The sequence below is a fragment of the Pan paniscus genome, chromosome 6 (genome assembly GCF_029289425.2).
Source record: "Pan paniscus chromosome 6, NHGRI_mPanPan1-v2.0_pri, whole genome shotgun sequence".
Lineage (NCBI taxonomy): Eukaryota > Metazoa > Chordata > Mammalia > Primates > Hominidae > Pan > Pan paniscus.
In genome coordinates this window covers 157,873,468-157,891,464 of record NC_073255.2, presented here as the reverse complement: position 1 = coordinate 157,891,464, position 17,997 = coordinate 157,873,468, and the positions used below count along the sequence as shown (strand labels likewise).

Here is a 17,997-nt window from a genome sequence, read left to right as displayed (position 1 = left end):
TAAGCTCGACTTACTTACGGGCAATTTAAAGCTCGACTTCCTTATAGCTTCTTTTTTATTACAAATAAAAAGAAAAATGTGAAATATGCTTTCCATTACAAAGGTTAAGATTGATCTGTCGTGGATGTTTCTTTTCTATACAAACTACAGAAACAGCTTTTGGCAAGTAGCCACTATAAATAACCTTCAAAATTATACTAAATTTCAAGTGATATACTGATGTTGGACATTCTTTAAAGTGCAAGTGAATGTAAATAACATATAGGAAGATAGAAATCTATTAAATTATAAACAAGGAAGGAAATAGATCTTCCTTTTTATATTTTCCACAACATTAAGTAGTGATCTGTATCTCTTGCTCTATTAACTATATCTTTTAATAGTATTTCCCAAGAACACATGTGGGTAAATAACAGTGTCCTTATTAGGAGTTGAAAAGCTGTGAAGCAGCATCATTTAAATACTACTCTCCAGAACACACTGTATCAAGTTTACTTTCAATACAAATTCCAATAAATACTATTTATTGTAGTATTAACTCTAGCCCTTTATGGAAATGTCTTTGCTATATCATGCTGTAATGTTATACTCTCAACTCATATTAGAATGTTGCTATATGAACCAAGATATGACATCTACTTTATTTCCAATACAAATGTTGCTCTGGCTTTTGACCCATTGCATAACTTACTGTTGTTTACTCAATACTCCCTTTGAAAAAATTGTTTTAAATTTCTCATTTGAGCATGTGGGAAGTTAGGGGGATGAATCATAATGGTTCCTTCTTCCTGAGAGTAAAACTTCTATTATTTCTCTCATTGTTCTAGGTGCTTGGAGGCTCACAGACAAAACTAAGCCTAAATTATAGTAGCTAAGTGGAATAACCAGTTTGGCACCTAATTTTATATGTACATTTTATTAATTTTGTTATTATATATTTTATTGTAAACCTTCAAATCCTTTTTGAATAAGATTTGGTGTAAGTTAAAAAATGAAATATCTCAGTCCTAGAGTTGAATCATCAACTTGGTATGACATCAAGTTACATAGGCTTATTCCGGATACAGGAGCTAGGAAACTTTTTTCTGTAAAGGATCTAATAATAAAAATTTGAGGCTTTAAAAGCCATACAGACTCTGTTGCAATTAATCAACTCTGCCTTTGTAAAACAAATGCTGCCAAAGGCAATACAAAAGCAGAGGAGAGTGGCAGTGTTCTAATAAGACTTTATTTACAAAAACAGGCGGTGGGCCAGATTTAGCCAGTGGACTATAGTTTGCCAGCCCTTGGCAAGGATATCTATATGGTCTTTTACTTTCTGTGTTTCTTCAAAAAACATTCTATGTTAAACCCTCAAGTTATAAAAACAAGAGCAATTTTAAACTGCAAGACTGACTTTAATTCTGTAGCTTGCTTGCAGGTTTGCATTTTGTTTTTCACATGGATTATAATATACATAATTTGTTTATTTGTATATCCTTTTCAATACAATATGTGTTCAGAAATTGACAGAGAATTGCCAAATATCCACTACTCTTCAAGTATACATAAATGGTTCTGATCCAATGATAAAATCTACTCTAAGTCAGAGTCCTTGATGACATACTACTTGGATTTTACCACTGGAGTAGGATTAAAACTTTCCTTTTCAGGCCACTGTGCACTGAAGCATTGATTTACTAAACAGCACTTACATGATAGGAAACAAAATAATTGAATGGTGCTTCTATCTTTTCCTTTAGAGAATTATATGTTCTCACAAATGCAGGGACATAAGATATATTTTTCCAAAGCAAGGGATGGGAGAACCATAATAGTGCATATGTTTACTCTGCTGCGTTTTGTAGGCCTAAATCTGTAAAGACAATTGTTCTCATACTGTTCTCAAAATCAGTTTAAAGATGAAATGCTGTTTGTAAATATCTATGCAGTTAAATCATAGGCAATGTAATAGCATAATAGCAAGCAAACTGTTGCATTGTTTTATTCCCAAAATTAACTCTAAAAATTGTTACTCTTTGAACCAATAATATGTCCCTCAGAACAGTGCTTCCCAAACTGGGCTACACATAAGAATTACTTGTGGCTGTTTTTAACATGTAAAATCCTGGGTCGCTTTCTCTGGCTACTGCATGAGACAAAACACTGACTGGACTTTACTTTGTCTCCTTCTAGAACTCTGATAAGTTTGGACAAAGTGATTCAATCCCCACCACATACTACTCTGAAGTTAAGAACAATTAATGCCTTTAACAGATAAAAGAACTAGGGCTCAGAGAACTTAACTTGCATAAGTCATATGTTCATAGCCCTAAAATCTCTCCCAATAGAGACATCAACTTCTCTTATGTCACTAGAAAGGAATTAACCAGTGGGTGGGGTGACATAACACCCATATTCTAATGTAGGACTCGAAACTGCCTACTTCTTCCTTTTCAATAAGTGTCTAGTATATGAGTCATAGGAAAACTAAACCAAATACAAAACTCAAAGTTACTCTACCAGTAAATATTATATTTAATAGTGGAGTATTTCCTATCTGGCTTATGACCATTTCAGTTTTGCTGATTTTTATCCTTTTATGTTACTCAAAAGGTTAAAAAAGAATGACTCCAAGCTGGAAAGGGGCCATGTGTCCTTCAAAGGATGGTGCAAAGTGAGTGACTTTAATTCTGTAGCTTGATTGCAGGTTTGCATTTTGTTTTTCGTGTGGATTATAATATGCATAATTTGAAAGTGCAATATGTATTCAGAAATTGACAGAAAATTGCTAAATATGTACTACTCTTCAAGTAGACATAAATAATTCAGATCCAATGATAGAATCTACTCTAAGTAGATTTTAGAGGAGAATGGGATGGATCAGGAAAGGACAGGAAAGCAGGTGAAATAGGTGAAATAGAGAAAATACCTTCTATATTTATTGTCCTAGGATGAAAAATACATTTTATCAAAGTGTCAAAACTGCACCTGGGTACTCAGTAACATTTGTGAGAGTATCTGTTTTGTTTCTAATGTAATATTTTCAAATTGCAGGTTAGTAAACAGCAGAAAATGCTGTGGTAAAAGGAAGTGGAGTAGGGTTCTGGATTATTCTGAATTGTTTCCTCTTCCCCCAGGCTGCTCAGCTTGGGAAGGTTTCGTTTAAATATTCCCACTATAGTTTCATATTCTCTGTTGATATGCACATGGTAAAAATAACCATGAGATGAATATGTGAAACTAAAGCAAAACAAATTCTGTAAGAATCACATTTCTAGGAAATATTGTTTTGTAGCAAGTGCCTCAATTCAAACATAATTTATAGATTAAATTTGTGGCATGGAAAATAGGCTGCAATAAAAATGTTTTCTTTTTATACAATAAATCATCAAGGAAATGTTAGATTATAGTCACAACTCTTTTTTTAAAAAAATTTCAGGTATTTGATGCATATTGTTCTCATAGTAAAAACTACAAAATCAAATAAAAAAACAAAAATCAATGTTCCATACTCATGAAATTGTGAAATTGCTACCCTTTCTTGAGACCTGTCCAGTAATAATATCTTATTATACACAGTAAAAGAATGCCAAGACAGAGGTAGGATTTAGATGTTTTAAAAGCTGTGGGAATGTGGGAAAAGGAAACCAAATCAGCATTTACACTGACAAATTCTAGGGACACTATATAGTTATCTTATGCCGCTGGGCCCAGCAGTTCCTTTGGCTGCCATATTCTATTGCCTTCAGGCTGTTTTTGCACTTCCTTGATATTTGGAAGCTGCAGAGTAATTCTCCTTTTTGTGGTAAAACTGACCCAAGAACATCGAGGGAAAGAGGAGATATAATCCATCTGTTTTGCAGCTGGAGAAAATAGAAAACTAAAATTAAATTCAAGTTGAAATGTACAGATAATCCATGTTGTGCCCATAGAAAGTCAGTAGCAGCACCAAGAAGGCAGGGAAATATAGGAATTTTAGAAAACAGTAGCATGTTATCAGGGCCATTCTGCACGGCTCCAAGAGCATGGGTCCCATGGCAGTGTGCAGTAGTTATACAATCACCCCTTCAGTGATGGGATGAAATATTTTGTTGAATGAAAGAAATATTAAACATTTCATATTTTTTTCTTTATACTAATAGCTATTCTGATAAATAGGTTTCTAAGTATCATTTATGGGTATCCCAGGACTCTAGATTGGTCTTACATAATAGAGCCAACACCAGTGAAAATATAAGGTTTGCAAAGTTTCTTTTCAGATCTCCATAATACTCCAGAGCTTTCCTATTTTGTTTTCTTTTCCTCATTTGCTCCCAGAAGCTCAGTGCTTTAGATTTCCACACTACTCCTAGAAGGCAGTGATGACTAAATAGAATAAACAAATGCCTGTGTCCCCATGATCCAGGCTCTGCGTATTTTAAGACCTTCTTTCTTCTCATCAAAGCAGATCTTCTGGGCTCTATTCCCTCAGAGTTTCTTCTAAGTAGCTCACAGTTTCACTACCAATGTGATAAAGGATAGCCATGGCTAAATAGTCCCCCAACCTTCTCAGAAACATCTTCCCAACTTGCTTTCATTCATTCGCCAGCACAAACCAGCAAGGGGGCACCTAACTGAAGGAGTGCTGTGATGATGGCAAGATTGTTCTGAAAGCTACTGTAATACCAGGATCTGACTCTTCTCCCCCAAAGGAACCAATGGCTGAAAGCACTTAACTCAAATTGCTTCTCCTCCTCCCCTTTTAATAAATAGGAAAATAGATATATTGTAAAATCATAAAGAGAAAAATCTGATTTGCTTATTCTGAATGAGGGTTCTGCATTATTGTAGCTCTCAAAATGATAGGTAAGTGCAGGATTATGGACTAAAGGAGAGATTGAAGTATCAAAGAGGTAAAAAGCCAGAGCAGAGAAAGTGAGAGTTGAAACACAGGTATCACCATCTGTCCATCCCTCACACCAGATGTAAGATGCGGGGTGAGTCACTTCAGCCAGTAAAGCCTCAGTTTCCTTTTCTGCAATCTGGGTTAGGGGTTGGAATTAATATTTCTTAATCTTAGGATGCTTGGCAGCTATAGTGTAAGTTAAATGTGATCATGAATACAGAGTATAGCATGGAATCTGCCACAGTTACTTGTTCAAGAAATGTTAGGTCTTATTGTTATTGCCCTTTTGACTCTCATTATTTACTCAACTTTCTTTGCAAATAACTTGTTTAAAAACTTGTCTTTTATTATTCTCTCCAAATGACAGAAATAATGTACTAATGGTACATATGATCAATATCCATACTTCTTTCCTATTTAGAGCCAATCTGTGAATCACATTTAAGCTGGCTTCTGGAAACAATTTCCAGCACATTCTACTTGCAGTCAGATGAAGCTGCAATTTTCTTAAAATATGAAGCAGTTTGGGTGCGGGGCAGAACATGTATTCAGTCTCATAAACATGAACATATTTTATGTAGCATTTAAACATGAACTATACAACTCCAAAATGCTACAAAAATATAAATGAAATAATTTCAGGAATAAAGAGACACAGTTAAAGAAAAATAGAGGAGAAGTTAAAAAAAGAGATAAGTTTTCTATGATGTGAGAAAGTTGGTCATGGATAAATATTTGTTTTTATAAATTTTTTTTAGAGGGAGATAGTAGCACATTCTAGAAATTGTTTAACATTATATGTCAAGTGACTTTGGCAGTTACTTCTCACTATTCTGACCTTGTTCTAGTAGCCCCAGCCCTAGGCCAGCATTGAGCCTTTCTTCAGCGATGACAACCGTATAGCCATGTTGAGTCAGAATGTGCTGGTGTAGCTGAAGCTCTGTTTTGCTGTAGAAAGGAGGCCTGTAGAGTATGGCCCTTCGGCCATGGCTGCCAAAGTGTGTCTCCATTGATTCTTTGACCTAAGAAAAGAAGGCATAAAAATTCAATATAAAAAAGTAGTACATTTCCCTTGAAGGACATCATGAATGCAAATCAAGGGCTATTTGGGAAGTTATTCTAAAGTTTTTCTCTAGAAGAGAAAGGCAGTTTCTCTGAAAGGCTGACAAGGACAAAGATGACCTCATATGCAAGAACTGAAGGTCAACTGAATTGTCCTCACTGTAACAGAAAGATGAAAATTTTAGGCCATAAAATATAGAGGTCCTTGGAGGAATACTGATGCATAGAAATATAGAGCTCAACTCTAGCTGAAAATACAAATTAATAGCAATGCCTTTCATCTGTACTGTGCTTTTATAAAGTAGTTCTAACTGCATTATCTTTTAATAGCTCTTTTAGGTAAATATAGTAGAGAAAACACTCAGAGAGGATGGGTTTTGTACTGAAAGGACATGGTCAGGAAGGGGTCAAGGTGAGAAGCAATCCAGAGCTCTTTGTAAATAAACAATGCTGCAGTTTCTCTCAATTAGGCTGTAGCAAAACTGGAATGCATCTCAGTGAGGTAGAATGGGTCTTCACATGTGAGGAGAGGAGAACTACTGAAGTATCATAATTCTACGTTATTCCCTCAATAGTTTATTGCTCTTTCATATAAATATTCCTCTTTCTCACAATGGAAATTGAAATTCTAATAACAAAGGGGATTTTTGAATTGACAAGGAAAAAGAAGGCTGAAATTTAAATTCATTATAAGGCTTAAAGGCAGACACTCAGTTTTTTCTGAAAACTTGAGATTAAACCTCAGTAAAGTACAGATGATTTTTATTACTAGAAGGAGTGATGAGATTGGTTGGAGGTCAGCAAAAACCAGGAGAGAGGCTGAACAAGAGGAGCCAAAGGAGGTGGTGGAGAAGATGAGGGGGACTTGGTAAAAAACACAATTGGGAATCTAAATTATTTGCAATGACAGCTCTGAGTCAACCTGTCCATTTTATTAACCTAAAACACACTCTTTTTAATGTTGTGAATGCCATGATTTTTAGCACTTAAATGTCTTCATTATTTCCCATACTGATAGAATCAATTCTACATCATTTATTTTATTTTATTTTTATTTTTATTTTTTTTTTTTTGAGACGAAGTCTCGCTCTGTCGCCCAGGCTGGAGTGCAGTGGCGCAATCTCGGCTCACTGCAACTCCGCCTCCCAGGTTCACACAATTCTCCTGCCTCAGCCTCCCAAGTAGCTGGGACTACAGGCACCCGCCACCACGCCTGGCTAATTTTTGTATTTTTAGTAGAGATGGGGTTTCACCTTGTTAGCCAGGATGGTCTCGATCTCCTGACCTCGTGATCTGCCCGCCTCGGCCTCCCGAAGTGCTGGGATTACAGGCGTGAGCCACCGCACCTGGCCCAATTCTACCTCTTTATTAAGGAACACAAGATCATTTAACATATACCCTGCCTTCCTTCTCTGGTCAGATCACATCACACTCTTAATCATCTTTATCCCTGACCCACAACCTGCTCCTTTATACATCACTATTCCTTCCACCTACAATTCCTTCCTCTTTTCGTTATTTCACTTATCAAATTCCAAATCAACTCTTAATAGTCAAACATTATCTCTTATGGAAAATTTTAATTGAAATGCATACTTTCATTAGCACTCTTGAAAGGAAATTACGTTTTTCTCATATCAGCCCTTTAACAGCCAGGCCTGCATTGTTCATGTCTCTCAAATGTCTATCCCAAGACATGATATATGGTACATGCTTAATAAATGAAGATATTTAGTAAATTAATGAATTATAGTATCTATCAAAATCTTTGAAGATGCATGTTGAAAGAAAGAAGAAACAGGGTTAGATTGTAAATCCTTTGAGGACAGGAACCTTATCCTATTTTTTTATTGCATACAAACTATTGCTAGCTGAAAATTCATAGACAAAGCATAGAGTAGTTCAGGAGGACACAAACTCTGCATCTAAACTGCTGGATTCAAATCACCTGGCTGCACCAGCATTATTTATGTGACTTCAGACAATACTTTCCTCTTAAGGTGCTACGAAGATTAGAAAGTTAATACTTGTAAAGTGCTCAGAACCATGCCTGCTATGTAGGAGGCGCTATGAGGTATTATTTGTTAATAATAATATATCACAAAGAACAATGAGTCTGGAAAAACTGCTTCTGAGTTTGTGCTCTGCCTGGCACATGTTAACATAGTAGCTTACTATATGTGTGATGAACGTAATGAAAAAGAATAGAACTGTAGCTAATCATACCTTCTGTATGTGCTACTTTGGGAGAACAAGATTGATTAGATATTTTCCTTTGTTAAAAGACACTGCGCTTTATTGATGAGAAAACCATTTAAATGTAACAATTTAAGAGAAAGTTGGGACACGATTCTCCCCCATTGTTATAAATGTTGGCAATAATAAATTTATAAGGAGTGTTTGAAACCAAATACACACTGAGCCTTTGGACACAGGAGTTAGAGGGAACTGAGTAGCCTGTAGAAAGCCAAAGTAAACAAATAAGTGTCTAGGTGAAAGGGGAAGACAGATGCTTCCCAATATATCGGTGTCACTCAAGCAAACCCACTGTATCCAGAATCCCCATGTCACATTTTCTTCTGTAATCACAGGATGCTCCTCTCTATTACAGCTGGCTCAAGTACAAAAGGGATTTCACACAAGGAAGGGATATTTTAAAACTTTGAGTAGTTTTTATTTTGAAAGATACCATCCTCTTTTCCCCCAGTCAAGATCAATTTAAGGAAGAACAATGTAACTTTTACTAATATACCCTGCAGAAGGCATATTCTAAATAAAGTTTAATTATTGGCCATATTTGGTAATAACCATCATAGCATAGACTGAAATTTTAACCCACATCTCAGACTATAGACAGTAAATAGGAAATGAGCTTGTCAGTAGAATTACGTTGTATTATCCTGTAATACAAACTGCTGCTGTCCTTGTCATATTTATAACACACTGTATCAGCAGAATGGCCCAATACCAAAGGGCAAGAACAGTTTTAGCCGGTCTGACAACAGGTGCACACATTGCGTATGTGAAATTAAAACGATGTGAACAATTATGTCAACCGCACTAGCAAGTGCGAGATCATCAAATGCTAATAGCAGCACTTTTAGAAATAAGAGGTCCTGATTATTCCCACAATTCCAAAGGTATATTTTTAATGGAAGAGAATACATTTCACCTGGCCACCACTACAACAACTTCACTTGACACAACACTGCTGGCCCAGAATTTAGAAAAGAATGAGTGTTACATAATGTTAATTCTGAGTGTTCACTTGCCTCTCTCTCATCTTGAGAGAGTTGCAAAATATTTCCTTAGAAATCCCTTTGCTAGACTACATAGAAGTTGTTTTATAACTGGACACTTTTTATTTTTACTGAAAGGATGTCAAAATCTGAAAACTTTATGCCATCTGAGATAAAGCAAAGGACAGAATGTTGTCATAAAGTACTGGGAGCATTGGATGCAGCAAAGTAGAGTAAAAAGAGAAGATTGGGAATCAAAAATCTGGATTTGAATTCTGGCCCCATCACTTGCTTGCTTCATCTACTGAGCTAAATTAATTAATCTACACACATCAGAGTTTTCTCACATGTGTAAATGAAGTAACAAATCCTACTATATGAGGTTGCATTGGGAATTAAATGAATTTTCAATATGAAAGGGTCCAACGTGGTGTCTCACCAATAAATTATGTTAAATATATGTAAATAAAACTGAGTAATAATATTATATTGTAACTTTATATTTGAAATTCCATAAGCTTTTCAATTAATTTGGTTTGATCTATGTCCTAAGAAGCATTTTTGCAATAATGTGTATGATTCCATATACCTGATATATGTTTTCCTCTACAGGAGCGATTATGTTTTAATGCATAAATATAATTTGTTTACTTATTACATTTATTTGATTTTTTTCCTGGGCCTCCCATATCTTGGAAACTTATGTTTATTTTCTGTCTCTCCATACCAGGATGGAAGCTAAATGAAAGCACATGTTTTTGACCATTTTGTTCACTTTTGCTTTCCCAGCCTAAAAACAGTACTTGGCATATTAGAGACACATAATAAATATTCTTTGAATGAGTGAATACAAACATCTTTTCCTTCATTGTGTAGAAGTCTTTGTTATAAATACAGCCATGGAAGACTGGGAACAGAAAGTGGTTAAGACTTGTATTAACAAATTTATTTCAATAGAATTGTAAATACTAGCAAGAATGACAAATATAGAGTTAAATATTTAAGCAAAATAATGAATTTACAGTAAAAATTGAATAAAGAGCTACTTTATAAAAGTACTATATTTCTCAGTTACTTACACATTTAAAAATCTTTACTAAGACTTACTGTGAAGCCAAGAAATATAGCTCTTCAAAATATAGTAAGGCTGAAAAATAAAACTTGTTTTTTTTTTCACATAGCAGAAAGATTTTTTTCTGGATTTATTAAAGTAGCCATGTATTTATGACATCTTTTGATGTTCAAATACAAATCATATAGTAGACTTTGGATGTGTGTTATATATGACTAAAAGTTAAATTGCCTTCCTGGTCCAGATTTTGGCATTTTAGAAATATTATAGAGTCTATCATAGTGAATTATGTGTTCATTTTTGCACTGTAAGAATAAAATACAGATTCTTTTCCCCACTGGTGAAATGTACTCTTATTTTAGGGAATGTAAGAAGTAAATGGAAGGAATTTTCTAGGATCTATATCATATACATTTTCTATTTAAAACTTATCTTATAATTGCAGGACACTTTAGGGACCACAGGTTTCTGGATATGCAAGGTGAGGCTTGAAAGCATGTCCCTCTCCAAATGAAGCTTTAGTGTACTTCTGTTTGCATCTTACAGCTGACTTAACTGAATCTCAAGCTGATGATGGGAGGGCTACACATTTCTCAGAACTACTCCAGATCACTGAGCATCTTCTGACTGTACTCCCAAACCGTACTTTGGGGCTATCCCAACCTTCAACATCTAATGATAGGCAAGTTCACTCACCTGTGGATTTATATACAAATAAGAGAGATAAAAAAGTAATAAAGTTTGCTTATCAAAAATGTATTCCTGCAGGGCGTGGTGGCTCACGCCTGTAATCCCAGCACTTTGGGAAGCTAAAATAGGAGGATCACTTGAGGTCAGGAGTTCGAAACCAGCCTGGCCAATGTGGTGAAACCTTGTCTCTACTAAAAATAGAAAAAATAGCTGGGCGTGGTGGTGTGCCTGTAATCCCAGCTACTCTGGAGGCTGAGGCAGGAGAATGCTTGAACCCAGGATGTGGAGGGTGCAATGAGCTGAGATCGTGCCACTGCACTCCAGCCATGGTGACAGAACGAGACTGTCTCAAGAAAATTTTTAAAAATTAAAAAAAAATGTATTCCCAATAGAGCTTTGATGAAATAGCACCCACTTAAACAGGCATCACCAAAACCCATTATCACCTATATCCCTCAATGTAATTTTCCCAAGGGCACACTTCACAATGTATAACTATATATTATTTGTTTAATGTCCACTTCTCCTACTACTCTGTTCCATGAGGGCCTAGATTTGTCTGCTTTGGCCATTGTTGTATATGCAACTTACTGCCAGGTTCTAAATAAGAGGGAATGGATGAATAAATGAGCAAACGAATGAATACATAAATGTAAAGTATGAGCTTATTTTTTATAAATACACGCATGCCCTTTAATTATTTAACTATTAGGTGGAAAAAAATCTACCAGAATATTTCAGTCAAAGGTTCAATATTTGCATCTCAAACCATAAAATATTCATGACCTCTTCATCTCCAGTGACTCTCCTCCACTTCGTTTCAAACACCTGCTCCAGTGGCCATATCTTAGACATTGTGGTCTCAGAACAGCCCCTCCCCTGAAATTATAAAATGAGATATTCCATTCTTTGATTGCACTGAAGTGTCTGGCTCTTCTCATTTATTTCAAATTTATTAGTTCTTTAGTCATTAGTCTTTTCACCTAATGTGAACTTTTTTTTTTTTTTTTTTTTTGAGACAGGGGCTGGCTCTGTCACCCAGGCTAGAGAGCAGTGGCATGATCTAGGCTTACTACAACCTCCTCCTCTCAGGCTCAAGCCATCCTCCCATCTCAGCCTCCCAAGTAGCTAGGACTACAGGCGCATGCTACCACATCCAGGTATTTTTTTAATATTTTTTGTAAAGATAGGGCTTTTACCACCTTGCCAAGGCTGGTCTTGAACTACTGGGCTCAAGCAGTCTATCTGCCTCAGTCTCTCAAAATGCTGGGATTACAAGCATGAGCCACTGTGGCCAGCCTGAACTTTCTACTGGCCTCCTTTTTCCTCAGCCTCTCTCTCTGCAGCTCAGATTCCATGGTCCAACGCTCCAACCACCCTCTATCTAATATATTAAATTTCCTTGCTGTGCTGCACTTCCTTCACATCCACATGGCAAAACATCAAACATGAAAGAGCTTGGAATCCTCTGCCTTTAAGGAGCTAACAGCCCACCAAGACATAAGCAACTAGTTATAATAAACTAGGATAAACCCAGTAAGTCAGGAGGCATAGCATGCTGTGGAAACACTGAGCTAAGGGACCTGAGGGAGATCTTAGCAACGTGCCTGTCCTGCACCTGGGCTGGGATTGCTGAGAGATACTGAAGAAAAGCACTCAGTGGGACAGATTCTGGATGGCAAAACCGATTCTGCCTCTGTCCTCTGGCTTGTTCTCATCATTCTTTCATTTGTCTATTTAACATTTTTGAGCATTTTCTATGTAACAGGCATGGTCTTAGGGTCTGGGAATGCAACAGTGAAGCACCCTATCCAGGTTCTAGCCCTCACTAGGAGGGCTAGTGTTTTGCAAGAAGAGCAATAAACCATTAATGAAATCACATAATTTCCTATGGAGATAAGAGTTCTGGTTTGTTAAAGAATGACCCAGGAGCTCTTTTAGATGATTTGGTGTTATTGCTTGCCTATATTGTGAATATTGTGTATGAAAGAAAATAAGTAATTAAATTAAATCAGTAATTTATCTTCCTATCTTTTCCTTGCCTTGAAGAATTGTCTTTTTTCTCTTGAAGGTCCTTGCTGATGACCTTGAAGGCCAGTACCATAATACTTTTTATTGTGAGTGGCAAATAGCTTCAGATAGGAAACAAGAAATGACTGGCAATGATGATAAAAATGGAGCAATGCAATGCTACTTATTATCTTGTTAAGTAGCTAGTAGGAAACCTAAATGCGGTGAGTAGTGGAGAATTTAAAGGTTGATAACTCTATGCTGGTCTTTATACGTAGGTCCGACTTTGAAGAACTTTGATTTGGTTTACTAAAGCCATGTCAGGAAGGAGGCAGATGAGGAAAACTGGACTTAGTATAGACAGAAAAAGAGTGCTTTTCTTGTTTTGTTTTCTGGATGGATGAGTACCCTGATAGAATTTCAGAAGGCGAGACTTTTACTACCTGAATCGCAGTATTTTCTAAAAACCGCAAGCCACCCCATCCATATTGCAGAAAAGAGGTTAAAAAAAAGAGGTAAAGAAAGAAAGAAAGAAAAGAAAAGAAAACAGTGAAAGTAACCTGAGTCACTAAGCCATAAGAGGGATGCCTGAGACCTGCCCTAAGGAGGCATTAAACCATACAGGGGAAGCCTGGGAAGAGAGAGAACTGTGAGGGCCTGAGCAGTGAGTTCTGTTCTATGGAGCCTGATTTGGTGTAGAAAGAGCAAAGAGAAGCAGCAACAGGATGGTCAAATAATGCTATGTGTAACTGAGAAAGAGAGAGCTAAGGTACAGAGAATGAAAACATTCCAGTATTGGAGAGAAAATTTCAGGAAAATTAATTTGTTGTGAAGACACTCAGTAAATAGAAAGGGAGTCTGTAAGCCTAGTTTCTACTAGAAGGGAAGAAGGCACAAAAGAAGAAAACAGAAGGAATAGCAGGGCAGACCCTAACTTGGACATCCCAGGCTAGAGATTAATTAATGATAAATGCTGTAATGCCTTAGTTGCCTTAGTTCACATCTGAAATACTGATACCTTAGAGATCGGTCATGATTTTTCAGAAGACTTTCCATCAAATCTATAAAACAGTAAACATATAATCTGAAGGTAAACTCTGAGAACTCCTGGGTAACCTCAATGTTTAATGCCCATTCTCCTCACTCAAAACTTTGGGACCATACAGTGCCTTTCTGAAAAAGGTGTACAACACAGAGCTGTGTAACTGAAGGAAGAAGAGAGGAGAGGATGGAGAATGGAAGAGTGCAAGTTGCAAGACAAAAAAAAAAAAAAAAAAACGCAACCTGAACAGTTTCGCAACGCTTCAAACTCCAGCAAATGTAGAATCGTGCTGGGTGTAGGTTCGGCTCCAGTGAGGCTCCTTCCTTCCCCAAGCCAACCCCTACGCATAGGGTGAATCTTGGAGGCAGAAAGAAATTAAAGGCAAAACTAAGAACACAAGGACAGTGTTTTCTCCTAAAGTGCATATCTAGGATCACCAGCTGTGACTTCTAGCCTTCCTGTGCCTGGTGTTCATTGTTGTCTGCCAGCCTCCACCTCCCCTGGAATGCTCATTCGTTTCAACCAATGTGAAGGAACCTATACTCTTTCCCTTTTCTGCTTCTCCCAAATTTTCCCTTTTCTCTTTTCTGAAAAAGTATCTTTTTCAGCCTCCTCTTCAAGGCTCCTTTGAGATGCCACCCACGTTGCACAGCTGTGGGTCAGCAGTTTACTATTTACTGTAACCTCACAGACATAACACAGATCCAACTGAGATTACAAAAACACAGGGATAGCTGAGAGATGGTGATCTTGACAGTTTCCTTCATTATATCTGTAAGAATAAGACAGAACTTGAAAATAAGATAGAACTTGAAAAGATAAAGAGAACGTAGTTCACTTTTTTTTTTTCCTTTTTTGACACAACTTGATGTGATTCCCTATTTTGGAGCCAATGAAAATCACTCCTGAGTGTGTCCCTCTTCAGTCTCTTCTCCTTCCCTCTGCTTTCCTCTTCCTTAGACTCTCCCCCTATCCCTCTCCTGTCTTTCTCAGACACTCACGTAGCACTTAACAGAAGGAAGAAGTTATTTTCTATCTCCAAGCCCTGATTGCTTTTGCTGGTGTTAAAGTAAATGCTCTCCAGCTGACTCTATGAGGTTTCTTATTGCCCTCTGAGTCTTACCACAGTGTCAGCAGTAGTTAAAGGACGTCCGTAATGAAGAAAATAGAGAATTGACAATCCACAATTATGAAATAACAAGCAGAGGACAAGGAAAGACCTTGTTCTTTTGAAAAATGTTAATATAATAGCAAGTCTCTGTCCCCTGATGCCAAAACAACAAGTTAATTCAGCAATTCAGCCTTAAAATAGTAAGTCTATACAGAGGCAATATAGCAGAAAGGAAAGAGCATTGGGGCAATTACAACAACAATATCAATACCTAAGCATCATGCGGTCGACCAAACATTTTCACAGATGCCAGAGACTCTGAATCTGAGTTTGAGGCTTTTCCAGCCACAACACAAAGCCTCCTGAATCTCAAGTCTCTATTTCCCCCAATCCCATTCATGATCAGCTGACACTAATTAAGTTCCACTTGATGAACTTCATTTTCTTCATCTGTAAATGAGCACTGACACCTTCCATCTACTTTTTGTGCTACTGTAAGAATCCAAAGTGACTCAGTTTAGACAAAAGCATTCCAAAATATGGAGTCCCACACAAGCGTAAGATATTACTAGAGAAATAGATCTTAAAGAATTGTCAGACAAAAGAACATGTTGAAAAATTAACATAGTTTAAGTAAAAGCCCTTAAATTTTTTTAAAATGGGGAATAACAGCTTTTTTTGTTTGTTCGTTTCTAAATTTTTTTATTATACTTTAAGTTCTGGGATACATGTGCAGAACATGCAGGTTTGTTACATAGGTATACACATACCATCATGGTTTGCTGTACCCAACCAGTCATCTACATTAGGTATTTCTTCTGATGCTATCCCTCCCCAGCCCCCCACCCGCCGACAGATCCCAGTGTGTGATGTTCCCAGAAATACCATTTGACCCAACAATCCCATTACTGGGTATATACACAAAGGATTATAAATCATTCCACTAAAAAGACACATGCACACGTGTTTATTGCAGCACTGTTCACAATAGCAAAGACTTGGAACCAACCTAAATGCCCATCAAAGATAGACTGGATAAAGAAAATGTGGCACATAAACACTGTGGAATACTATGCAGCCATAAAAAAGGATGAGTTCATGTCCTTTGCAGGGACATGGATGAAGCTGGAAACTATCATTCTCAGCAAACTAACACAGGAACAGAAAACCAAACTCCACATGTTCTCGCTCATAAGTGGGAGTTAAACAATGAGAACACAAGCCTTTAAAATTTAATCATATTGTTTCATAAGGGTTCTGTCAAATTACATGTAGGATACAAAAAGGTAGTGTTTATATATGAGACATTAAATAATTTTAAAATACTAAATGAGCCATCATCTCTATGATTATTCTCTGATAAAAACTCAGTGCTAGAGCAAACATATCATTATAAAAATACATAGGGGCATGATGTCATACATACAGTGAACATACTTCTTAGATTTGGGGGCTGGACCAGAAATTAATCCATTTGTTAATTGTACAACTACATATGACTTCATTTTGACTTTGTTATAATGTTCTATAAATAAATTCACACATTAGGATATTAGCCCTTTATGAAACATTACATTCTCTGTTTATCGCTCAGAAAATATGGTCACGAGTGTCTACTCTTAGGGTCTTCCAAGGGTTCCCCTAGAAATTCCTGAATTCCTTGCTTTCATTCTCCATTCAATTTTCATTCTTCTCTATCTACTTTCCCAACCACAAAATGTGCTCCTCATCCTCCCACCTCCATCCTGCCCAGCTTGTGACCTCAGTTGTTCTCCTAGCTCTGCTGTCCCCTTTGCATTTCACTTCTGCACACACACACACAGCCCAGAGTTCTGCAGTGGGTCATCATGAACGAACTTGTGGCAGCCGGCCTAGAATCTCTTTCTGGCACAGAGCAAACATGTCCTCCTCTGGGCAGAGTCCAGCCTAATGGAACACCTGCCGGATGTAAGGGTAGAATTCAGGCACTGATTTAGGGATTAAGAGATTCTCCATCCACTGCCTATCCAGTCACCACATTTATACCCCCTGGAGGAGGAGGATAGGTTCTAAGCCCATTTCAACTGTTTAACATTGTCAATCCCATGCATAGCATCTCTGGCTCCTGCCTTCTCCCCTTGGCATTCAGATGCATGTAGCAACCAGTTCATCTGGATTTTCCCCAGAAATCCAGGGCTCCCTTGAGCTGAACAGATGGTTAAGGATGGATAGCCAACATCCTTCATGCAGGTGGCTCTGCATCTCCAGGGCAGTAAAGATCGGCTCCACTTCTTGTTGAATGAAGGGCTGCAGGATAGAGGCACATACCTGGCAAACCCAGAGAAACGTTGCCTTATCCTATTCATGGAGGGACCATGGTGTTAAGAAGAATGTGGGGAAGAGGTACCACATTCCACATAAAAGAAGTAGACCAAGTTTCCTTCAGCACACATTTATGTCTGGGCATTCATTCTGTTTTCTTGCTTACTCTTATTACCCTCATGGCTATTCACTCTCCGTGGCCTTCTTATCTGGTCCTTTCAGTTTACTGGCCATTACTGACATGCAACCTTGGCTCTCCTTTGAGACAACCCTGGGTAACACTTTCTCCAACCTGACTGAGCTCCAAGAACTCTCCCTCCCATGCTTTCCCTCGAGAGGTGCCTCCACTCTACCCTACCTGTTCCTGCTCATGTTGCCAGATGCTGCACAATCACACTAACGTATCATAACACAACCTCACATATTCTTTCAAAATCAGCCCTGGAGATCTCCAAATTACATATTCATTCTAGAATGTTTAAATATCAGATGGCCAGATTCTTGCTCCTACAATCAAAAATTGGCAGGAAATGCCAATATCTAAAATTCCCAAATATAAGCACTCTTTCCTAAAGGAAGGAATAATACATGATCTAATACTGA

At 37.3% G+C, this 17,997-nt stretch overlaps 1 protein-coding gene across 1 annotated transcript in view; it reads right to left on the bottom strand.

Annotated features, from left to right (window-relative positions):
* CPED1 (cadherin like and PC-esterase domain containing 1) overlaps positions 1-17,997 on the bottom strand; it is a 312,803-nt gene that overhangs the window by 279,887 nt on the left and 14,919 nt on the right. The window contains exon 3 of the mRNA XM_055115335.2: positions 5,706-5,889. Within this exon, the coding sequence (XP_054971310.1) occupies positions 5,706-5,889 (184 nt within the window). The remainder of the gene's footprint in view (positions 1-5,705; positions 5,890-17,997) is intronic.